General features: G+C 39.2%; 3 protein-coding genes and 1 long non-coding RNA gene across 6 annotated transcripts; 1 reads left to right on the forward strand and 3 right to left on the reverse strand.

Annotated features, from left to right (window-relative positions):
* Positions 1-134: 134 nt before the first annotated feature.
* On the reverse strand, positions 135-4,893 carry mcur1 (mitochondrial calcium uniporter regulator 1). The gene is made up of 9 exons (XM_044104618.1): positions 4,417-4,893; positions 3,815-3,931; positions 3,591-3,694; positions 2,542-2,643; positions 2,312-2,353; positions 2,077-2,148; positions 1,767-1,820; positions 1,565-1,679; positions 135-958 (listed from the first exon to the last, which is right to left on the reverse strand). The coding sequence occupies exons 1-9, from the start codon at positions 4,697-4,699 to the stop codon at positions 903-905; spliced, it is 945 nt and encodes a 314-aa protein (XP_043960553.1). The 5' UTR covers positions 4,700-4,893; the 3' UTR covers positions 135-902.
* A 3,160-nt stretch (positions 4,894-8,053) lies between these two features.
* On the forward strand, positions 8,054-10,532 carry LOC122824246. Of its 2 annotated transcripts, none has more exons than XR_006369467.1 (3): positions 8,054-8,441; positions 9,356-9,701; positions 10,492-10,532. It is a non-coding gene; the product is annotated as an uncharacterized LOC122824246 (long non-coding RNA). The 2 variants fall into 2 exon arrangements; XR_006369466.1 differs by lacking the exon at positions 10,492-10,532 and having other exon boundaries at positions 9,356-9,463; positions 9,566-9,845.
* A 1,757-nt stretch (positions 10,533-12,289) lies between these two features.
* LOC122824247 (regulator of G protein signaling 9 binding protein) lies at positions 12,290-17,179 on the reverse strand. The gene is made up of 4 exons (XM_044104620.1): positions 17,107-17,179; positions 16,697-16,975; positions 13,872-14,178; positions 12,290-13,464 (listed from the first exon to the last, which is right to left on the reverse strand). The coding sequence occupies exons 2-4, from the start codon at positions 16,790-16,792 to the stop codon at positions 13,082-13,084; spliced, it is 786 nt and encodes a 261-aa protein (XP_043960555.1). The 5' UTR covers positions 16,793-16,975; positions 17,107-17,179; the 3' UTR covers positions 12,290-13,081.
* A 1,098-nt stretch (positions 17,180-18,277) lies between these two features.
* Positions 18,278-23,417, reverse strand: zgc:56231 (uncharacterized protein LOC406257 homolog). 2 transcript variants are annotated; one of them, XM_044104621.1, is made up of 18 exons: positions 23,080-23,417; positions 22,884-22,979; positions 22,355-22,474; positions 22,147-22,285; positions 21,893-22,077; positions 21,712-21,805; positions 21,338-21,484; positions 21,153-21,264; positions 20,980-21,042; positions 20,390-20,536; positions 20,137-20,302; positions 19,894-20,058; positions 19,659-19,798; positions 19,387-19,552; positions 19,086-19,197; positions 18,946-19,013; positions 18,757-18,876; positions 18,278-18,668 (listed from the first exon to the last, which is right to left on the reverse strand). In XM_044104621.1, the coding sequence occupies exons 1-18, from the start codon at positions 23,155-23,157 to the stop codon at positions 18,453-18,455; spliced, it is 2,334 nt and encodes a 777-aa protein (XP_043960556.1). In that variant the 5' UTR covers positions 23,158-23,417; the 3' UTR covers positions 18,278-18,452. The 2 variants fall into 2 exon arrangements, 1 of the variants encoding a protein (XP_043960556.1); XR_006369468.1 differs by having other exon boundaries at positions 18,595-18,668; positions 18,757-18,853; positions 23,080-23,317.
* Positions 23,418-23,644: the final 227 nt, after the last annotated feature.

Raw genomic sequence — 23,644 nt, forward strand, 5'->3', positions numbered from 1 at the left:
AAAGCCATGAAGTCCGTTTTTGCGTGTTTATTTGTGCAAACACTTGAGAACTTCTAGTCTGCATGGATAACTATCGAAATATAAAGTGTTTACACTGTACAGCATTTTGACAACTCATGCACGACACCACCAGAGTTTGGTCAATTGCAACTTTATTTTAATTAAATAAACATAATCAGAAAATTAATTCAACAGACTTTAGTAATATAACATGTACAGCGTGATATGCATAAAAACATGTATAAGATACAAAAATATACTTACTTTTCAAAATGATTCGATTAAAGAATTGGCTTTGTTGTAAATTTGTAAATAGTAAAATAAAAATAAAAGTACAACTTCTACCAGCAGAACAGCTAATATGCACCTACTCTCATAATACATTTATAATCGTCAAAAGGTTTTACTGATGACCAGACGAGATTCACTAAAACAAAATAATGGTATTACTAAGAGTTTATCACTATTCAATTATGTGAAAATTTCTTGCACTTTCAGTACATCACAATATTGTTTGAGTTCTTTTTGTCGTCTTGAGTGTACAGAGGAAATAAGCCGTCATTATGAATAAATACTGGTAGGAAATAAATGTATCAATCACTGTAGAGAAACTTAAAACCATTGTAAGTAACGCATTACTGGTTTTTATAGGTAGGAAATTAAAAATATTAGTGAAAGAAAGAGAATATGTTATTAACTGAAACCAAAAAGCGGAAAACTAAGAACTGTTTCTTTTAGACGCCACAATGTTTGGATTGTCTGTAAATAAATAAAAAAATAATGGGAATGAGACGACATAATTGAGATTCGTCATGAAATAGCTGCTCTTTAGCTGGTACGAGTTCCTTGGCTTCTCTGTCGCCATCGTTGCAGTCGACACAGTAGTTGTCGTTAACTTTCTCTCACATCCAAATACGATAAAAACCCAAAACCACAGTGAGACAGGTGAACACCGAACCTGGAGGATAAAGACAAACGGGAAGAAGTCATTATTAAAGAGCAAGAGAAAGCATGAAGAAGGCAGCATCAGATTACATTTACAACCGTTTTTCTGGTTGTATCACTGAACAGGTCACATAATGACTGTTGGACTGAAATAGATTTCCATAAATAATTACTTTATTGAAAAAATATTAAGTAGATTATTTTCCAAAGGCCCCAAATGGGTTCAAGCACTTATGAATACTATATTGTATTAGGACCATTGTTGGGGGTGGGGGAAGGCCTTTTATGACCAAAAACACTCAGAAATTTTCTAGGGGTGGGGGGAAGCAGGAAAATTCCTGATTTTCAAAAATCAAAAGAATTTGTCTTTTGAAACTCAAAAGATTTCCTTGTTTTTTCTAGAAAGATTCTGAGATTAATCTCACAATTTCTGAGTTTCCTCTCATACATTTTCAACTTTCCCAAATCACTAACGTCCTTGTTTTCTCTTGAAAATTGAAAATAATGGCAACATTTCTGAGTTTTTTTTTTTGTTTGTTTATTTGTTTGTTTTTTGTGTTGAAAGATTCCAAAAACACTTGAACATTTTTATTAGCTCCAATAAATTACAATTTCTTACCAGCAAGATATTTGATGGTATCCAGTTTATGAGACTCCAGCATGGTTTTCAGACCAGCTACTTCAGTGTCTATTTTCATGTTCATTTGGGTTAGATGGCGATCGTGCTCTGCCGTCTGCACGAAAATGCAATTGGAACAAATACAATAAATAATGTGTTTTAAAAAACGGCATGTTTATAGCATTTTAAAATATATACAAACCATTTCCAGAATGTCAGTTCTCGTTTCCAGAAGCTTCTTCTCATGTGCTGCTTTCTGGAAATAAGAATTTTATTCTAGATTAAATAAATGGGTAATTAACAGACTTTTGCCACATACAGAACGTAATCCAGAAATCTGAAATACTGAAATCAGCATTTTCTGACCAAGAGTGTTTAGTGCAACTGCACTGAAGTTGATACAGTTTCATAAAGATCCTCCGGCTATTGTGCCATTATTAATCAGTTTACCATATCTAGTATAGATCTAAATCCGCTAAAGAAATTTGTCTGAACCCGGCTGTAAAACTCACCAGCTCTTTTGAGCGGCTTTTCTCCAAATTCAGGTCCAAAATATTATTCGAGCGTACTTTGTTCATCACATCCTGCCAGGCGGGAGAGGAGGGGGAAAACAAGGGACCAGACAGGGAAAAACATTGCTGAGTTTTAATTAAAAAGGACTAAATTAAAACCATTTCCTTTACACGGTTTCTATGAAGGTATTAATAAAACAACAGACTTAAAAAGAAAATACACATAAGCACTCACAGCCAGCTGGACTTTGAGCTGGAATAACTGGATCTTGAGTTTCTGAGAAATAGCAAAAAATAAATAAATAAAATACTGAAGCCGTCAGAGCAGAAACGTAACACAAAGCATCCCACAGTCATTTAGATTAATCTCTACACAAAAAAGCAAGATAAGCTTTGGTCCATGTTATAAACCAGCTGGTTTGAACATTAAGTAAAGTCAAAAAAAGCTCAATAACTGCTTTTTACCTCATTTTCTGTGAGAAGAGTGGAGAACTCGCTCTTCTCAAGGATAATCATGTCCTTTTTTACAGCTGCTATTTTTGAAATTACTTGCTGCAACATGATTTCCTGTAAAAAAGCATAAAAAACAAAATGAAAATACACAGCACAATTAAAAAGCAATCATTTGATTGTCGTTGGTGCACATGGCAGTGCATTAAAGTTTAGTTGGCATCATGCTCTATTTGATGTATGTGGAACATAAACAGTCATGATTCAATTGTAAAAATAAACACAAAGTTGGGGGTGTGGGGGGCACTTATTGCAGGGGTGTCCAAAGTGCGGGCGGCGGGCCATGTGTGGCCCTTGAAATGACTTTGGGTGGCTTTTGATCAGAATTCAAGAATAGCCTAAATTTGGATTTGCCAGTTCAGGCAGTGGACACAGATTTAAAAGCAATGTTAGGATGCAGCCTTTCAAAAAAAACAAAAAAAAAACAAACAACAACAACAACAACAACAACAAAAGAAGACAAATTAGGATACTAAAATGGAAAATGTAAGGTGCAACACAATTTTTTTTTTTTTTTTTTTTGCTTTTAATTTGATTAAATTTTTTGTAAAAACAGCCATTTTTACTAAAATGTAGACTTGGGCAACCCTGTTTAATAAACTACTCAAAATGAAACAAGAGAGAGCCATATGCTGTTCTGGTTGCCAAAAAGACAAACAAAAAAAATGTAGAAAAATATGATCAACCTGAAAAAAATTAGGATACAGTTTGTTGTTATTGTTATTTTTTTTTTTATCTGGCAAACCCGTAAAGCATTTTGTTTGCATTATCGATCACTTGCCTGGAGAAATATGACTGCTGTCATGTTTAGTTTCAGGTAAAAATGGAAGCATAAGATAGTTTTTGCAATTATTATTAAAAATAAAAATACTAAAAGGTTTGTGACCCCCAGACTTCTTTCAGCTTGACCTTTTTGGCCAAAAAGTTTGGATACCCATTCATTTAGTGCTTGCTAAATGAAAACCACAAATATGGCGTGCATAATTATTCTTATAGGGTCTCACCTGTTGCACTTTGGTCACCATGTCAGTATAAACCAAATCCATGTTGGAGTTTGTCGTCTCGATCAGAACTTTAACCAACACTTCAGCTTGCTGAGTGCTGAATCCTAATTGTATACATATATAAAATGGAAATTGCAACAATTACTGGTTTACATTTAAAAAATAATAATAATTAAACACTTCAAAAAGATGCAAGTTGCACGTTTTGCAATATCCGAACAAACCGTTTTCCTCAAGGAGTCGCACAACTGCGTGAGTGTCAAAGAACAGCTTGCGGCCTTCGGTTTTTGGTATGTCTGGTTTCAGATCGTATTGGAAGACCCTGGAGGAGGTATTCAGTTCTGAAGGGGGGGGGGGGAAAGTAAACAAATATCAAAAATATCTATATTTATATTTAACATTCAGCTGGGTGCAGGAGAGGGTGAATCTTTAAATTTGATTTAGTTTTGTAAATTGATACACTGTTGTACAAACACACCTGGAATGGGAGCAATAAATCTGTGTTATGGAAACAGAATGTGTTATATGGGTAGATATTAAAACAGCAAAAAGGCTTTGAAGTAGCCTGCGTGTGCTGACTAATAAATATTGAGGCATTCACAAAATGACTAACCTCGGAAAACGTCTTTGAAACTCTTCATATCATAAAGCTGTCAACGTGACCTCAACTGTTCTAAAGAGCTTTTATTTTGAAAAACCTTCAGTACGCGTTCAAAACTTATGTTTTAAACAAAGGAGTTTACGTGTCCAGAGTAGGTTTAATACTGAATGTTGTCACATTTTAGACTAGAATAAACTCAGTGACCGGAGAAGCTAGCAGCTTTACCTCGTACGGACATGTTTCTCAGGGCAGAGAAACCCGTAACCTTCAGTCCCGGAGCTCCTCTCCATGTCAGTGGCTGCGTCTCAAAGTTAGACGGAGATGTAGCGGTGATAACTGAGGTGCTCCCAGCTGTCAGATTCAATAGAATCGGGGAAATGCTCGATACTAGTGCTGCTGCACACCTTCCAGCGATGTCCCGGATTAGAGTAGACGGGTCAAAGCGCCTATGTGATTGGTTCAGACGGAAGAGCTTCAGCAGCAGCCGAGGCTGCTGTTTCAGCACCATGATCAAAGTTTGCGCCGTTGTGGAGAAAATGCTTCCCAAGGCTGAATTTCCGTCTGTTAAAAATCTCCTAAGTGTTGATATCGCCTTTTTGTTTTGTCATCACCGCATTTTACCCAGTAAACGAGCCATTGTTAATCAAGTTTGATGTGTAGCTATACCATGCAAACTTCCTGTCTCGTCTGTCAAAATAAATCGCACAACACGCTCTGAACGAAGATGTTTGAAATTGCAGTTTGTGTGATTACAAATGTATTGTAAAATTATGCCAGACTTTTCACAAAATTTCAAACAGAAAGAAAGCTACATTTATACTTATGTAGACCTATATTTCTTATTTAAATATGTAATTCCTGTGCTTACAGGAGGCGAATGCATAAAGAACATCAGGACAACATGATCGCTAAGCCTAGAAGACATGAACATGCGCACAAAATCTGTCTTTACACTGTAAAATGTAAAAGTAAAGTGTACTCAAAAAGAAAAGGGACCTGAACTCATTCCAGCTTAGTCTGTTGACTATACTAACTTATATTTAGCTAATTATTATTGCTGAGGGGCACAAACAGGCCTTCTGACATACAGATTAAAAATAAATAATTTAAAAAAAAAAATTTTTTTTTGAAAAAAAAAATTCAAAAAGGGCACTAGGGGCATCACGGATCAGGCACTCTGCACGTGCCTGATTAAACTCTACAAGTGGAGAAGATTAACTGTTTAATAATCTGACTGAATCAAACACATTTTAACAATATTCCTTTCTTGATGAATAACAAATCCTGTAAGTTTGAAAATATTTGCTCATTATTTGTCAAATTTATTTGGGATGAATTATTTCAGCTTCGTGAATTAATCTGCTCCCCTTCATAACATGGGAACAGAGAACAGATATTATTAACTCTGTTTATTTGAATGATAATTATTTTTCCCTAAAATTGATCATTGAGTGAAGCAGGACTGGATCTTCACACATACACACAGATGTTACTCTGTTGAATGAACGAGTTAGCATTAGCTAGCATGTCGTCAATCAGTTTATCACAGAGTAATTTATTCGAACTCTCGGTTCTGTCTTAATGAGCCATCAGTACTAAATGCAGGTGAGTCTATAAATGAGACAACATGCCCCAAACGTCGGATATTAGCTATAAACTAGCGATATTAAAGCCATTTTGTTCGTGGTAACATCAATGAGAGATATATTTACCGATAAACCGAGTTCCGTCTGCATAAAAAACCCCCCCCAAAAAAACCTAAATACCGCGCTATTCATATTTAGCGAGCAAAGGACAAATAAAATCATTTCTCCCTATTCTGGTCACAATCAGAGGAAAATGAAGCTGTAGCTTCCCCTATCACGGCATTTAACAAACAAAACCTTCAGAAATAATAAAAAATGTAACAAAATAAAAAGCAGCGGGTTGAGGCGCTAAAAATAGACCTGACGGCTGCGGACGCCGCAAGGCTGCGGGAGTTGCGCGGGGCGAAGAGAAGCGATCTGCGGTGGCTCCACTTGTAAATGATTTAATTAAAAGTTTAAATATAGTCTGACATGCGCAGTAAAGTGGCTCCTGACAGAACGTGACTTCCTACTGAGGATATGACGCTGCTGTGTGGGCGGTTTGATGTCTATGACGTATGGACAGACGTCATAGGTCAAGGTCTTTATTTGCTTTTTTTTCCCCCTAAACATCACTTTGCACTCATTCTTCACAGAACCTGCTGTTTTTGCTAGTGTTGAAAATTATCTTCAACCTGACAAATAATGATTAAAAATAGTCAGAGTTCACCATCTGAGACCCACAACGTCACCGTTTTGGATAGATCGCCCTCATTCATGGAACCAGCCGACAGTGAGCCAAAGTCTAAGACTAAAGGTCTGACAGGAGAGATCAAGAGGTTTTTCAGGAATTTCTTTGCTAGACATTCAGCAAAGGTGGCTCCACTGATCATCCAAGTGGAAGACATAAAAATGTCAGAAGGCGAGGCTTCGCTTTCGGACATTAAAGGGTGCGTAGCTCAGCTTGCCAAAGACAACAAGGAAACGACGGCCATGGCAGCTGATATTCCTAAAGAAATCAAGACAACCGCAGAGCTACAGGAAGAGGAGAAAGACCAGTCCGTCTGCAAAGCAGAGGAAGACAAGTCCCTCAGCGAAGCAGAGAAAGACCAGTCCCTCAGCGAAGCAGAGGAAGACAAGTCCCTCTGCGCACCTGAGGAAGACAAGTCCCTCTGCGAACCTGAGGAAGACAAGTCCCTCTGCGAACCTGAGGAAGACAAGTCCCTCAGCAAAGCAGAGAAAGACCAGTCCCTCAGCAAAGCAGAGAAAGACAAGTCCCTCTGCGAACCTGAGGAAGACAAGTCCCTCAGCAAAGGAGAGGAAGACCAGTCCCTCTGCGAACCTGAGGAAGACAAGTCCCTCTGCGAACCTGAGGAAGACCAGTCCCTCTGTGAACCTGAGGAAGACCAGTCCCTCTGCGAACTTGAGGAAGACAAGTCCCTCTGCGAACCTGAGGAAGACAAGTCCCTCTGCGAACCTGAGGAAGACCAGTCCCTCAGCGAACCAGAGGAAGACCAGTCCCTCAGCAAACCAGAGGAAGACCAGTCCCTCAACGAAGCAGAGGAAAACCAGTCCCTCAGCGAAGCAGAGGAAGACCAGTCCCTCAATGAAGCAGAGGAAGACCAGTCCCTCAACGAAGCAGAGGAAGACCAGTCCCTCAACGAAGCAGAGGAAGACCAGTCCGAAGAGATATATATGAGAAGGACTGCTGTAAGAAATCTTGTCAGAGCAGTTATCCAACAGATTGTTGACAAGACAGGAAACAGACATTACCCTTTAATTCAATATAATTATATCTGTGATCGACTCTTTAAGAAACTCTGGGTTGAAACAAAACCCAGAGTTCTGAAAATGAGCCCAGAAAAGATTTCACTCCAGGGGACCACCATCTTTAAAGACCTGATGAAGGAGTGCAAAAACGTAGAGTACATCCTCCTTGTCCTGGAGGCAGGGACCCCAATACTACAAAGAAATGTCCTGGTAACGATGGCAAACAGACTACAGCCGCAGTGGAACCCCTTTAAGTCAGTGAGAAAGGCTTTCAGGGAAGTGGTACAAAACCTACGAGAAAACCTACACAGGCTTATCATTTGTAAATGAGTTACAGCCAAATGTAAAGCCTGAAACTCAGGAAAAGTTAGTATAGTTATTGTTTGTAAATGAGTTTTAGTAGTTATTTAGTAGTTAGGTCATTTTATACATGTTCATTTTTAGTAGTTAGGTCATTTTATACATGTTCATTTTTAGTAGTTAGATCATTTTATACTTGTTCAATTTTTAGTAGTTAGGTAATTTTATACATGTTCATTTTTAGTAGTTAGATCATTTTATACTTGTTCAATTTTTAGTAGTTAGGTCATTTTATACTTGTTCATGTTTAGCAGTTAGAAACCCAGAGTAAAGAGTGTCTCATTTTGCTAAAACATCTGCCTCAACATCTGTGCAGTGAATCCTGTAGGACTGGTTTTTATTTCTGGTCCTCCAGAATCGCAATGTGGCAGCTTTCGTACAGCGTAGTTCAGTTTTTCTGTCCGTCTTCCTTTAACTTCAGATCGTCTTCTCTCCAGGGACTCATCCCAGATGTTTCTCCCAGTTCTCCCAGTTCCCATCTCCTCTCCCTGCATAAACATTATGGCGTAAACGTTTCCACCTGAGACTCTTTCCAGGTTCCAAGGTGAAGCCAAGGTCAACTGATTTAGTTTTGCTCTGAATACCTGGATGTCTGCTGGAGTCATTTCCAGGTTTTTCATGGACATCATTCACTCTTCTTGATGTTTTGTCCTCCATTGTTGCAGGAACTGAAATGTTTTCCTTTTATTTTAGCATATAGCTAAAATGCTAAATTCTATTTAGCTAAATGCTAAAATTAGCATTTAAATTTTAGCTAAATGCTAAAATTAGCAAATGCTAAAATTTGTGTTAGCAATGCTAAATTTAGCTAATCTTAGCATTAACAAAAATTAGCTAAATGCTAAATTAGCTAATTAGCACTAAGCTAAAATGCTAATTAGCTCAATTAGCATTTTGACTAATATTAGCCAAAATGCGAAACGTCTTGGCTAATGCTGACGTTTAGCAAAAACGTTAGCATTTTTGCTAATTTTAGCTCATACGCTCATTTTAAGACGCTGAATGGCGCAAGTCCATGTCAGTCGATGTTCTCGTGATTCTCCTCATGCCGTCGATCGTGCTGCAGCTTTCTATGGCGTCGATGTTAACTTTCAGCGTCGGAACGCCGGGTCCAGACTAGGGGTTGAACGACTACATATTTTTTAAGGTCGACTACATCATGATAATAGTCGAGTCGATGTCGACTAGTCGCGGTGACGTCATAGTGACGTAAGCGCAAAAACCCTTCACAACTACTTGGAGGCTTTATTAGCTATTTTCACGGCAAATATTAAGATGATTTGATGATTAAAATGATTTGAACTAGAAATCTACAGATCTGGCTTTTCCTGGCTGATATGAGCATCTGCTTTTCCCATTTAGACTCCAATCTGCCAATTTCAATTCATGATCTTTACACCATTTAATGCTAAAAACTGAATAGTCCAGTATTGACAATCCTGCTCTGTTTCCTGTCCTTTTTCTGACAGGAGTGGCGCATGCTGTGACTTTCTGCGGCTGCAGCTTATCCTCTTCACCGTTTTATTTGTTGGCCGTTCTGAGTTAGCACTTTACATGATCGCACCTGATTGCAACAAGTAGTTATTCGAGGTTTCTGGAACAATTTGCGCACTCTTGCCCAAGCATAGACATTAAGACAACTTATTTAGTTCCTCTTTTTCTGACTTTTCTATGTAAAGCCCAGAGATGGCTGTCCATGAGAACTCCTGCAGATCAGCAGTTTCTGAAGCACACAGACCAGCATGACTGGCACCAACACAACAACGCATTTGACGTCACTTAAATTCCCATCTCTTCCCGATTCTGACGCTAGAGGTGAAATCACTGTCATCATCTTAATGCCTAAATGTACAAGGATGCTGCTATTTAATTACTGGATTTGCATATGTCATTGAACTGGTCTACCTAATAAAGTGGCCAGTTAATGTGTGCATCTATTTCAACGGCACAAACCTGCACAAACGGAGCACTAACGAACTAGCGCACTTTGGTTTGTTTTGGAGCGATATGGGGGGATGGTGACGTCATCGGCCAAAATTATAACTTTTAATATCTCAAAGACGAAAGCTGCACAAACGAAAATTTCAACGGCACAAACCTGCACAAACGGAGCACTAACGAACTAGCCCACTGTGGTTTGTTTTGGAGCGATATGGGGGGATGGTGAACTCTAGATGACCTAAAAAATAACTTTTAATATCTCAGAAACCAAAACTGCACAAACGAAAATTTTAACGGCACAAACCTGCACAAACGGAGCACTAACCATTCAGACTATTTGCTGAATTTTTTGACGTGGGTGGGTTGTCAGCTTCACACAGCTCAAGAAATCGGTAGCACATGTGTGTACATGTGCTACCGATTTCTTTGCCATACAAAGAAACCTGAAATGGAGTAGTGGAACGGAGTGGCAATGTAATCACAATGCACTGTAAGCTATGTAATGTGTTTTGAGGCAGTTGACCAAAATCCCTAACGATTTTTAAATTCCCCCCGGACATTTTTTTAGGTCTGAAAAGTAGGACATGTCCGGGAAAAAGAGGACGTCTGGTCACCCTAAAGAAGTGTTATGTTGATATGTAATTGTGGTGTTTATTGTTGTTAGGACTGCGAAGACCCAGACGTGTCTCACACCCCCATTGGGATCCTGACCATCATTCCTGAGGACAGGCAGGCCTCCACTGACTCACTGCACCTCCAGTCTTCAAGAACTGCCATCATTTTGGAAGGAAGTTTTGTCATGAATGATCTTGGGAATCTTCCACATGCCATGTGTTTGCTCTTTGGACTTATTTATACTCTGAATTTGGAGTACCCTCAACAACTGAAGTACACCTTTGACTTCATCCAAAGGGTGCTTCTGTCACTTGGACATAAATCCCTAAAACCAAAAATACAATCACTCAAAAATCTTCTGATGCAATGAGTGAATGTGATGTGACATTATGGATCAACGTTGATACCTTTACCCTTATTGGAAAAGTGATTTTTATTTCTTGTTTGATTCTTTTTTTGTTGGAGAGAGCATCATTGCATTTGCAGACTACCAAATGGTTTTATGTTAATGAGGAGAAACATTACTTCACTTCACTACTTCATTTACTTTATCAATGTTATGATAAATGTTGGGCTCTAGTACTGAGAATTGAGTTTTTGTTTCACACCAGTCAACAAAGACATTTAAGCAGGGATTCTCAAAGTTTTAAAGACTGAGGGCCATTTGAAGGATTCAATATTAGATTGAAGGCTACCCTAGAAAAAAAGTCAGGTCATTTTTTTTCCCTAAAAAAAGTCTGTGGAAAACTTTGTTTCCAGGTTAGTGTGTATGTAACCACACTTGAGAACCTTGTATTTAAGGTAAACTTGTTTAATTATTAAACATTTTTTTCCATTCAAACTGTTGTCTGTTGGCTCTTCGTTCCAATAACTTAACACTTTTGGTTCATCTTACTTGAACATATCAAGGCAATTGGTTTCCTGATATTTTGCAAGTAATGTGAACTCTTAAACGTGTAAGCATAACTTATTTTTATGAGTACTGCTTAATTGGCATAACTCACAATTTGAAGTAGTCATAATTGACATTTTATAGTCAACTTTACTAATGATTTTGAGTTAACGGTACTCAGGTTTACTGCCTTTATCTGAGTGGTCTAAACATAGTTATTTTTAGCAATAACACCTTAAAATGAATTAGCTACTTTACTTGAAGATTTTGAGGCAATCGGTTTCCTAACTCTTTTTAAGTAAAGTGAACTTATTACATTTTACAGTGTAGGTTCCGTTTCTGCAGATAAATTGCTAAAAGTATTTACTAAATTATTTGTCTACTCTTCTTTCATTGTACACCAGGAGGATATTGGATATGTGGTTAATTTCAAAGGTGGGGACTGAGAAGTGATATCTAAAATTCTGCAAAATTACCTAAATCGAAGCTTTCATAATACGGCAACACAGAATGGATATTCTATTGTACATTTTTCCGGTATAGATCAAGCATTAGCAGTCATTTGAATCCAAAGAGACATATTTGCCCTTATCCATAATAATTAGTAATTTGTCAAGAGCTGCAAAACCTACACACCAACAATAACTGCAAAACTCAATGAACAATGTTTACACCGTTTACTTTAATTTCTTTCCCTGACAGGAATCATGTTGCATGTTCCCAGTGCTAGTACAACAATTTACTGTCAATTCAAATGTTTAACATTTAAAGGTTCATAAATGTTAAACACTCTCACGGCTTGCTGGGCCAACTGGTCTGGATTAAAACAAAATGAAGATGCCAGGAGAATTATCTACAGCAGAATTATCTTATTTTGCTTTAATGAAACCTCATTTCACAAGTAGATCTTATTAAATTGGGAAAAAAGAAAAAAAAAAACGACATCAGGGTTTTGTCAAACTTTATACTTTTATAATCCACAGTAAATGTATTTATATCATTGTAGTCCTTTAGTTTAGAGTGCTGATTATATACAAAAAAAGATAAATTATTACATCTACCAAGCATAAGCACCTACGTACTTACATTGGCAATCAGAAAAAATAAGTTGCAAGTGTCATTTTAGCTTCTTTTTTTTTTCTAAAATCATTTAGCAAAATGCACAGAAATGTTAGCTTTTCTGTCTTACTTTTTTACATTTAACAGAGAAAAAGTAATCCTAGGCTCCAGTTTCCTTTGAAAGTAAGGACTTGGATCTGGGAATGATATCCCAGTGAACTGCACCACGGCTCAGATAGGAGCTGGAAAATAACAGATGATTTCATTTCGGCCCTAGAGGAATATTTTTACAAAAAATGTGACAATGCTACATATATGTGTTATTGATTTAACAAGTTAATGGGCAGCAGCCATATTGGATGCTGTGTTCAGGGTCGTTCAGGGATGTCCAACTTCAGGAGACAATCTAGTTGATTTTTCCAACCTGTTACTGATAAATTCAGATGGCAGAAAACAAAAGGGAAATTCCCCATCTGGGCTACACTCAATTTCAGATTATGAATCAAGTCCTAAGTGGCATAAGCTATTTTAAAATCAAAAAAGCATTTAGTTAGATTTAGTGTAAAAAATTGTATGCTATCTTGCATCTGGATTAAGTCTGGTACACTGTTTAAACAAATAAGCTAATGAGTCATTTTTCCTCACCTTCAGAAAAAGATGGAACGATTGAAATTTCTTAAGGTCCTGCTCACGAGAAAAAGAAAATACAGAGAGATAAAGTGGCCGCTACAAAAAAAACACCAAGCAGCAGTAAGAGCACAAATATGTGGCTCCGCTGGCACAGGGGCTGAGAGATGGGGGCCTGCTGCTCCTCGTCTACAGACAGCAGAGCCATGGAGGCGCTGTCAGTGCTGCTGAGGGGGTCTGCGTACAGCGGCCCGTGGGGCTCCACCATCCAACGCAGCACGTTGACTTTCATCTCCATGTCGTCGATCATGCGGTCAATTTGACTGATCTCCCGCTCCATGGTGCTGCGCTCCTGGCTCTCGAGGCCGGCAGGGAGGGAATCCGTCCGAACCTGGTTCAGGTCGGGCAAACTCAGGGCCCGGGCCGCTACGTCACTGCATCCTCCTGCCGGGCAAAGGTCAACAAACTTTAACTTCATTTCACAGATGTTTTGAATGTAAAAACTATGAAAAGTTTTTATGAGAACAAATAGTTGTTCTTACAACAACTACTTGTTGATCATGCTGTTTTAGCCTGAGTGGAGCACTCCTAAACTGCAGCTTCCTGCTGTTACCACGGCGGCATCTAAATTAAAGCGGCAACATGAAACTTTCATTTTAACTTCCTCACTCCGTAATGCTGTTAACTCATCTAAAACTTTGGTCTTAGATGATTTGATACTGTTGGTGTCAAACAGTGAGTGTAAAGTAATGCAACAAACTCAACAATTCTCTGTTTAAGTCGTGTTTTGAGTGGTTTCTCATACATGCAAAACATGTTTGAGAAAGCGACGCATTCAGATTAATACCTACCTTCCAGGCCAGTGTGCACAAGTGATGCAGAGTCGGCCAGCGAGACAATGCCGCTGATGTTCAAAACTTTGCACATGTCAACGTGCAGCAGCTCCAGGCAGGCGCAGAAGGCCACCCAGAGGAGCTCCATCTCCTTGCGCTGTCCATCGGGCAGGCTCTTGTCCCTAAGGTGTGAGGTCAGGTGTTGGCAGATGTCTCCGGCCAACTTTTGGGCCTTTTCTCTTGTTTGCCTCAACTCGTCGCGGAGCTGCAGGCTGTCTGTGCACCCACCCACACATGAGGCTAAATGCCGGTAGCAAGCCACAACCTGAGAGAGCGAGAGAGAGAGAGAGAGAAAGAGGGATTTATATAGTCAACACAATTCAATTCAAATTTGTATAATCGAGGACAGCACATAAAACAATATCACGTGTTAAAAACAGAGCAACTGCTGTTGCAAACTTAGTATTTGGTTGCACTTTTTCTTCAAAGACAGCAAAATTAAAGATTCCTGTCACACCACACACATGCACACACACAGGATTTTGGGGCCCACGAAGACACAGGGCCCCACTTTGTGGTGGGCTCCCATGGTTCGGACCCTTTATGATAACAAAAACAAGTACACACACACTCACAGATGCTGAATTTCAGCGATTATAAACAAGAAAAAATTTACATTAGAGAAAGCTTATTCTCCACAGAAAAGTGGAGAATACATTAGTGTTCATATATTTGTGTTTGGTTTAGTTATTGTTTCACCTGGGAATTAACAATTCAAACAGCCGCCATGTTTAGACGTCTTTTGAACTTTTCCGGATTTCCAACCACAAACCCTTGATATATTTCAGGAGAATGGTATGTAATATGCAAAGTAGCTCATACTTGTTTTATAGAAAAATAACTCTTTTTTTTTTTTTTTTACAAAAGGAAACCTGAGAAGTCTGGCGTGCCTTTGTATTAATTCTCCCTGAATCCACATTTTATCAAACCACTTTAAGTAATTACAGCTGTATCTTGGTCCATATCTCCAGCTTTGCACACCTAGAAACCAAATGTTTTTCTTAGTTTATTTATGCTTTTTTTTTTTAAAGCTTAAGGTCAGTCGGACTAAATAGAGAGCGTTTTTAAACCTTTGCCACTGATTTGGGTTTGGACTTTGACTGAGCCATTCCAACACAAGAATATGATTTGATCTAAGCAACTCCACAGTAGCTCTGGCTTCATGTTTTTTCCTCATTGTCTTCATCCATCTTTCCATCAACTCTGGCCAGCTTCCCCGTGACAACATGATGCTGCCACCGCCACATTTTACAGTGACACTTAAAAAAACTCTTGTAAATAGTTTCTAATTGTGACTTCCACTATGTTTCAAACAGGTTGATCTTCTCAGTCTGAAGAATGTTCCTGTCGCATCCCCGACTGGGAATTCTGGATATCCAATTTTCAAAGACTAAGAGAGTCACACTTTTCAGATTTTTATTGAAGAACTTTTATAAATAAGTAGTGTACTTTCATCTACTTCCTCTTCAGAAATTTGCAGTACTTTCTGTGGCTCTTTCACTTAAAGTCTTAAATAATTACACTGTGGTTGTGATGTGACAAAATGCTAAAGAAAAGTTCAAGGAATGTGAATATTTTTGCGAGATGCTGTAGATAAGCCCTGATATGCTGTGGGTTTTCACGTCACGCGAACCACAGCACCACTAATCTCCGTTAAACGTTATTCATTAGTAGTCTTAGTAACTGTATAATCAGCAATGTCGATGTCCCAAAGACGTCCCTACGACAACTTTAGTTAGTGCAGTAAAACTATAATACACATTCTAAAAATGTGGACTTGTAAAGGCAACATTTCATTGACAAAAAATGGTTAACGGAATTTACAAGTATTTAGGTAATCTGAAAAAAAAGGTACAGTTTGTCTGGTGTGATAATAACCGAACAGTTCATGGGTTTTATAAAGAACCATTAGCTTAACCTCAGGCGATTAGCAGCCATGGTTTCATTCATTAAAAATATTTGATATAATCTCATTATCGTGGATCTATTTCTAGATAAGCCAAAACAACCTTGTGGACCAGAGTACAAGAGGTCCCCCTTTTTTTTGTGATGCAACACGATAACTCTTTATTCATACAATTGATTTTTGCTCAAGTTAATCACTAAAGTATCTTACATAAAATATAGTAACATATTTATGCATGGTTAATCTGAGATGACAGTATTCAGAGGAAAAGTCCGTCCAAATAACATGTTTTAAAATTAAATTTCACATCGTATATATATATATTTCTTTTTTATTGGTGACATGAAGGTTGTCTCAGCACCAATACATTTATTTCATTAAGCAGGAAGATCTAAAATCATTATTTAAATAGGCTTAAACTTAAAAGTAATAGACAAAACTACAAGAAAATGTTTACGAAAAAAAAGAAAAAAAGAATAATATTTGATAATAAGTGTGGGGGCAGAATTGCATAGCAGGACCATGACATTAGCTAATAGAGGAGCCACAAAGATGCACTGGACCGGGAGATTCTTCTCAAAGAGAGTGCTCTTTTAGCTGCAGGGGGGAAAGATTTTTTTTTTTTCTGTTTTTGTGTATGTCCATGTCTGGGCACAGTGAGAGAGAGAGGATGGATTCAAAGTAGAAAATTATGTTTACATTTTATTTTTATTTTTTTTTTACACATATTTCCATTCTTTTTGGGGCTAAAAACAAACATTGAAAAAACAAATGTCACAAAGACTTTATTATTTTTGGTAGAACCTGACATGCTAGAACTGGGTCACAACATTAACTTCAGATACAAAAGCATGAATAAAAGCCTGCTGCAGCTTACCTTTATCAACGAGTCCACCAGCGCCTTTCCATCGGCCAAAGCCTTGTCTCCGCTCGCTGCGCAATCATCGCCAACTTTATTATTTACAAGTGGCATGGGGATGATTCGCACAGAGTCTCAGACTCTGCCACAGCAGGCGAGATCTCGGCCCCACTGCCCTTCACTTCTCCAGCTGCCCCGGCTCCTCTTCTCTCCCTGGAAGATGCTTCATTCAGCGCCAGAGAGCCCGGACGCGCTCGGTCCCGAGGCGAAGCATGTTGCAGAGAGAAGCACCCCCATCTGCGGATAAAGGGAAATTGAACGTGCTGAACATGCTTTGGAAACTGAAAGCAATAAAGAAAAAAAGTATATTAAACTGAAGCAACTCTTAAGCAAGATGCTAATCCAGTGATTGACCCCTTTGCACTTACGCAGGCTAAGACGGACTACTAATCTCATTAACCATCACCGAGAGACAGGAGAGCAGCTGGCAGCCTGAGCCACGATGGTCCTTTCACTAACCGAGGAGGCTTGGCTCCCTTACCTCAAGCACTCCATGCAGGCTACACCTCCTTCATTCATTTGTAAAGGTCAACGTGCTGCACTTCATGCCGTCGTCCCACGGCTGCGGTTCGTAGTATAGCGCATCTGCTTGGAAAAAATGGAAATAAGTGCGCAGTAAAACAAAAACAAAAAGTAGTGGTGGAGTTGTAACTTATGAATTTTTCCACCTTTAGTCCAATACATTGATTATCTAGGCCAGACTTTAGAGAGGGCTTACAGGGGAAGCAGCCCAAGGTCCCAATTTTTCTCTTTTTCTTTTTTAAGAATACATATTTTGGAAACATTGTAATTTATACAAAGCTTATCTGCCCAAATTAGGCGAGTTGTATTAGTATTTTGGAATTTTTATGAATACAAACAATATTCAAGTCTTTGAAAATGATAAAGTTACCAGTCTTTGGTAACTACACGGAGTTACTGTCTACCTATTGACATATCTGCTTTTAATTACTGTAATATGCACTATTAAAATATATTTTCCTTAGTGGATTGGGCACAAAAACTGGATCCAAAGCAGCATTCCAGTTGTACTCAGAACTGGGAAACTCTGACTGCCCAATAGGACAAAAAAAATAATAATGAAAATCAACATCCTCTGAAGTCAGATTTTCCAGTGGGAGACTGGGAGCAACTCCCAAATATCCCCAGTTACACCCATAAGACTGACTTCGTGTTTCAATATGGCGGCTGATAGCATCAACAAAAGTAAGGACTTGGCCTACAGAAAGCACCGAAAAAGTGATGTGTACTTAAGTAAAGCTTAAAATGTTTTAGGAGCCATTTCAATGTTTACAGGCGTCGCCATGGTCTGACTTCTGAACTAGAATGCGCGTCTTTCTAATTCAGAAGTCAAACTAGACGTCAAATTATTCTGGGAGTTCCCACTGCCATTAATAAACAGAGTCCACCTGTGTTTTAATTCACTCCGTAATTAACAGGGAGGTCAGGGAGCAAGACGTTTGTGTGAGGAGAGCAGTTTGGAAGAAATTGTCGTGTTCTGGTATTTCAAAGCGATAAAATTGAGTCAATGTCGAGAAGTGGGGATCAACAGCAGAATTTTAATAACAAAACATTTAAAATGTAAAAATACAAGAAATGAATTACATTCGAAACCTTCTGTAGAGCTTTTCAGTTCAAGAAACTCAGACATTTTTCAGAGTTAAGTAATTAAGATACAAAGTTACATTTAAAAACACCTATGCAAAGCACATGTTCAGTACTTGGGAGTCCTGGGAGGCTTCACGAGGCTGTAGCTGGACGCACCCCTCCTAGGGGATGAAACGGCCTCCTTGATGTTGGCCAGTAGGCCTCTCCTGGTCCTGGTCTGCACTGGAGACTTCTGGGAGAGCTTTTCGATTTCAGCCTTAAGAGAGGCGATTTCCTCGTCCTTTTCAGCATTCTGGCATAGAACTTCTCCCATGGATTTGGACTGTTGTGACACAGCACAAAACATTTGAACTCAAAAGACGACCAGGAAGTTTCTGAACTCTCCGTCTGTGATAGTGACATCGTCTCACCTGTTCGTCAACAGTCTTCCGCAGAGCCTCCGCATCAGCCGATTTCTCCAGAAAATCATCCCGGACGTGGTGCAGAGTTTGGTTAAGATCCACCAACCTTTTCTCCAAATATAAAATTAACTGAAGACCAAACATCTACGTCATTATGCGTTTAAACACTCTGCGAGTGAGAGGTTCTGACACCGTTACCTGTTTATTATCCTCACACATTTTCTCAAGGACAACGTTTTCTTGGCGAAGATGTTTGATTCGATCATCTGTGTGGGCAAAAAGCAATTTGACGTCAACGCACCTCGAGATCTCAGAATGGGAGAGGGGAAACTTTTTACCCGTTTCTCCTGGATCTGTCAACGGTTCTGTCTGACACCACTGATCCACACTCAGCAGTGGAGAAACACATCTAACCAAGTCCTCCAACTCAGAGACTTTACGTCTGAGCGCCTACCAAAAAAAAAAAAAAAGAAAATTTACAAACATGCATACCCACTTTGCATGTATATATATATATACATTTATGTTTTTAAGAGACTTTTTTGTTTGGATCACTTCTACGAAGTTCTTTCAATGTGAATTTCTGTAAACCCCTCTTTTCAAATTCAGTGAGGGGTAAAAGAAAAAAAAAAAAATTACCTCAGCTTTCTCTTGTTCAGCCGTGAACTCATCAAGCGGCACATAGTTATCCTCCAGGTTGCTCATCGCATTCTGATAAGCATGCTCCTTGATCGCATCTTTGTACATCTCAAATGTGTTCTCCAATTTTTCTGCATAACTCTCTTTCAGCTCCTCAACCTGCCGGCTTCATGGATAAAAAAAAAATAATAATAATAATAAAAATACCTTCATACAACAATGGCTTGTTAAATTGAACCACCCAAGATGAATCTAAACAGCACTGAGCACACATGCGGAGTTCTTCGCTCTCCAGGAGCTGCTGCAACATGGCGTCCCCCATTTCTTTTCGGATTTCCATTTCTTGGACCAGGTTCTTCCTTCGCTCGGTAAGAAATTTAATTCGGAGGTTTTCAATTATGTCCAGAAGCTCCTTACAAAGAGAAACCCATGCAGACAAGAGTTTCCATTAGTGACACAAACGTTAAGAATATCTGATAGCGGAAGTAAGCTAGTTGTTTGCTTTACATGTTGTGGGAGCAAAGACATGTCCAGATCGTCCTCTTCCTCAAACAGCTCGTCTTCGGACGGGTGGCCCTCCAGAGCGTCATTCCTCATCAGTGGCTTCCCATCCCAACCGACCAGACAAGGGACTGAAAGCTCCGCAGGTTTGTCTGGAATCACCTGTACCACCTGGGGAAAAAGTGCTTTGGTTGCATAAAGTCTCATTTGAGTTGGTAATGACCTTGGTTTCCATTTGCCTGAACTAACCTGTTTGGCAACGGCAGAGAACTTCAAAACATGGAGGGTCTCGTCGTAAGTGGACGCACACTGGTTGATGTTGACGATCATCGCGGCTCTACCTTTACCGCAGAAGAAAGCCTGGAAGAGCTTTGTGAGTTTGCTTTCTCGGAACGGAACGTAGGCAACCTTCGTTCTTGACACCGGGACAAAAAGTTGTCCAAGTTAGATAAAAAGTACATTAAAACCCAACGGTAGGCAACCGGCTTCTAACTCCTTTTACCCGTCAGCCTGACCACTACGGAGGGCGCCGATGCATTTTCCCAGTATAAGGAGGGAATTGTTGATATTCCCAGCCTCCTTTAGTCGCTCTCCGAATGTCTTTGCTTTGTTGCATCTTTCCGAACCAGCCAGGTCGCAGAGAGAGAACCTGGGAAAGTCATTTACCAAAACCAACATACTTTGCAGCTTTCATGTTAAGAGATGTAAATTCCAGCAGTTAGGATGTCCGGATCTAATATCAATATTGGAAATCAGTTCGATATTATCCAAGAAACGAGTATCGGATTGTATAGGTCTGGTATCGAGAGAGAGAAAAATAAATAAATAAAATAAAAAGCCAGCAGAAATGCAAAATTAATCAAATGTATAGTCACTAATAATGTTCTATATTGAAACCAAACTAAATTTGGCCATTTTTGTATGCTGAATGGAAAATCTCAGAAACCCCCAACCCCCTCCCCCCCCCCCCCAAAAAAAAAAAAAAAAAAAAAAAAAAAAAAAAACACAAAACAGTTTTCTAGAAAACAATTAAATAAGCTCAAATTAAAGAAAATAAACAGCGTCTGGTTGAGGCTCGTCTTCCTTACTTACTCAGAAATCCTTTCCACTGTTTGTCCATCGATCTTCAGCAACTTCATGGTGAATATACTGTGACTAAAAAAAAAAAAGAAAAAAAAGGAAGAAAGAAATAGAAACAAAGAAAACATGCAGGCCCCATTAAAGGTCCAAATCCAACAAACTGGATGAAAAACCTAATAGTTCACCTTCTGCTGGATGACTGGTTCATCTTAGTGGCTGCAGCACTTCTGTTTTTATTTCCAAACTGGAGTAGTTTGTTGGCTTCACTCAGGTTCTGGATGTTAATCCATTTGAGGTCTTACAATCAGATATAGAGCCATTAAGTCACTGCAAAAGTCAAATGTAGTATTTGTATTTACATTTTTCACACCTTTCACATATGCATTTCCAGCCCCGTCGTCACACACGCGGAGAGAGGAGCGCTTCCTGGACTGGGACGGCTGGAGGAGGTCATACACACACTCGTTGTAGATTTCAAAGAATGCCACCCACAGGGCAAACTGGTCGCCACTGGCTTCTGCCAAAAGGAATAAAAAAAATTAATAAAATAGTAGATGCCATGTGACAAAAAAAATTATATAAAAAAAAATAGAGAAAGTGTTTGCCACCATCTTGGCAAACACACATTGGATTTTCATGCCAGACTTAAAGATCCAATGTCTTTTTTTAATTAAAGGAAGCCCAAAAAAAGAAAGTTTTTAGTTGCAAATTAATGAGTGTTAATTTTCCCCAAGTTGGTTCTACCTGTCAGATTGTTGGATGAAGAGAAAGACGAAAGAGTGATATCTGAAGAGATCGAGGGCTCTGAGCTACTGCTGAGTCTTTGATGATCGCATTCCTGGAGCGCAAGAACATTGAAGTTATGACGATGCCGAGACATTTTAAGATGATCGGTAAAAAGTTGGAGGTAAATCTAAGGTTTCACTTCTTTGACTGAAGCAAGAACTGTCATTTTAGCAGTTCTCTCCTGCTTGACTTGCTCGACATCCAGAAACTGGGCGCCATTCATCAGATGTGGCTTTAGGTCCATTCCCTTGTACTGAAGACCTCCGATGTAGCTAAAGACGGCATCCAACGCCCGTGGAAGAATTCCAGGATCTTTTGGTGTTCCTAAATTTATTTCAAAGCCGGAATTTAGGACTCAATTATTCACAGAGGATTGGGTGCTTCCACTCTTACCTTGGATTGTGAAGGTTTTCCCAGCATTGGTTACGCCATAGCTGAATATCAAAGCATTTTCTCCTTCCAAGAAATCAAACACTTGGCTTCTCACCGTGTCCTCGAAGAGTTCACCTTGTGTTGTCTGGGGTCCAAAAACCTAAAGGCAGCAAAATGAAGGCAAGTCTGATGCGTAGATGTTGAAAGAGGTGTTGAGCTTGCTTAAAACCTTTGAGAAGGAGAACTTGTGGATCGACAAGCCAACTCCTTTCTCGCTGCTCTTCATGGTGGCAGATCCCTTTGGTGCATTCAAAGTCACCGTCTGGCCATCGTCAATCACAACACAGTCCTAACAAAAGACAAAAGGGGTATGGGTCGGTTTAGCAATTTAAAATCAAAGCTTTTAAATTCTTAAAATCATTGTCGGGATCTACAGCACAAGATTAGTTTGGATCATATTTGTCTGATGATAAGATTCCAGTTTGTTATGTTAATGATAAATTATGTAGCTTGTGGCGTACCACATGGCTCAGTCATTGGGCCAATCCTATAGCTATGCCTACATAGGGGCACAATAAGGTACTTTCTGAAGTGCTTGCAGACACATTATAGGCACTCATCTGGACGTTTTCAATGCACAAACTGCTTGGCTGGACAAGAAGGCAGGCGAACTAAAACTCCGGCAGTACACAGACTCCAGTTAAACTGTCTTTGGATGTGAACTAAGACAAAAGGGTTACTTGAGGCCTGAACTGCACCTGATCCTCATTGCCAGAGAGCTCCTCTTTGGAAAAGGGCCGAACTCTGAGGTAAATTTGCATCATCTGCTGCTCAGCACCAGAAGACATCACAGTCTATTCAAGAAAATTAAACATACATGTTTCAGGCAGAATGGCATTGTTATCGGTCTAAAGTGATTTGATTGGACCAGAAATGGGCTACGAAAAGCCTTACCTGTTGGAGTGAAGGACTGAAGACAGAAAACTCCCCAGTCAGATCAATGTCAACAGGCTGCATGTCCTCACTTTCCATTTTGGTGAAATCAAAACAGTGCTCTTACTGAGGAAAAGCTTTGATTTCAAGGAGAAATCTAACACTTTTCAGCCTGAAATGAGCTTCCACCCTGCAAAAAGATCTACCAGTGAAACTGTCAAGGGACATGTGATCACTTTTTATTGGAAGCAGGTGTGAGCCTGCCCACATCATCATCTTGTGGGACCAACTACAGAGGAAGGTTCTGCTCCAGAACTTAGGTCCATTCCTTAACGGTCAACTGGCGAATGACTCGGCTAGAACTGATGAGGAACAAGCAAAGGAGGAGCTTTAGTTGAAAATCAACACCTTAGTTGGAGATTAGTCATCAAAGCAAGCACCTTTTGTTTATTTCTGATAGTCATGCTTTTTCTTCTAAAGACTGACTAAACTTTAATAAATTCAACAAATTGTCTTTGTTTCTTCTTGTCATTTAGCATTTCGATCTCAAAAAGTAAAGATTTGTGTAATGGTCACATAATAAGCA

This window comes from Gambusia affinis, linkage group LG21 (genome assembly GCF_019740435.1).
Source record: "Gambusia affinis linkage group LG21, SWU_Gaff_1.0, whole genome shotgun sequence".
Taxonomy (NCBI): domain Eukaryota; kingdom Metazoa; phylum Chordata; class Actinopteri; order Cyprinodontiformes; family Poeciliidae; genus Gambusia; species Gambusia affinis.

Excerpts from the sequence above, each read along its gene's own strand:
- mcur1 (XM_044104618.1), bottom strand. The coding sequence starts at position 4,699 with ATGGTGCTGAAACAGCAGCCTCGGCTGCTGCTGAAGCTCTTCCGTCTG. Across the intron at positions 1,680-1,766 it reads GAACTGACATTCTGGAAATG|ACGGCAGAGCACGATCGCCA; the intron begins GTTTGTATATAT and ends ATTTTCGTGCAG. Across the intron at positions 959-1,564 it reads TACCATCAAATATCTTGCTG|GTTCGGTGTTCACCTGTCTC; the intron begins GTAAGAAATTGT and ends TTTATCCTCCAG.
- LOC122824247 (XM_044104620.1), bottom strand. The coding sequence starts at position 16,792 with ATGCCACTTGTAAATAATAAAGTTGGCGATGATTGCGCAGCGAGCGGA. Across the intron at positions 14,179-16,696 it reads TGGTGGACTCGTTGATAAAG|GTTGTGGCTTGCTACCGGCA; the intron begins GTAAGCTGCAGC and ends TCGCTCTCTCAG. Across the intron at positions 13,465-13,871 it reads TGTGCACACTGGCCTGGAAG|GAGGATGCAGTGACGTAGCG; the intron begins GTAGGTATTAAT and ends TTTGCCCGGCAG.
- zgc:56231 (XM_044104621.1), bottom strand. The coding sequence starts at position 23,157 with ATGGAAAGTGAGGACATGCAGCCTGTTGACATTGATCTGACTGGGGAG. Across the intron at positions 21,265-21,337 it reads TGGAAATGCATATGTGAAAG|ACCTCAAATGGATTAACATC; the intron begins GTGTGAAAAATG and ends TCTGATTGTAAG. Across the intron at positions 21,043-21,152 it reads AACCAGTCATCCAGCAGAAG|TCACAGTATATTCACCATGA; the intron begins GTGAACTATTAG and ends TTTTTTTTTTAG.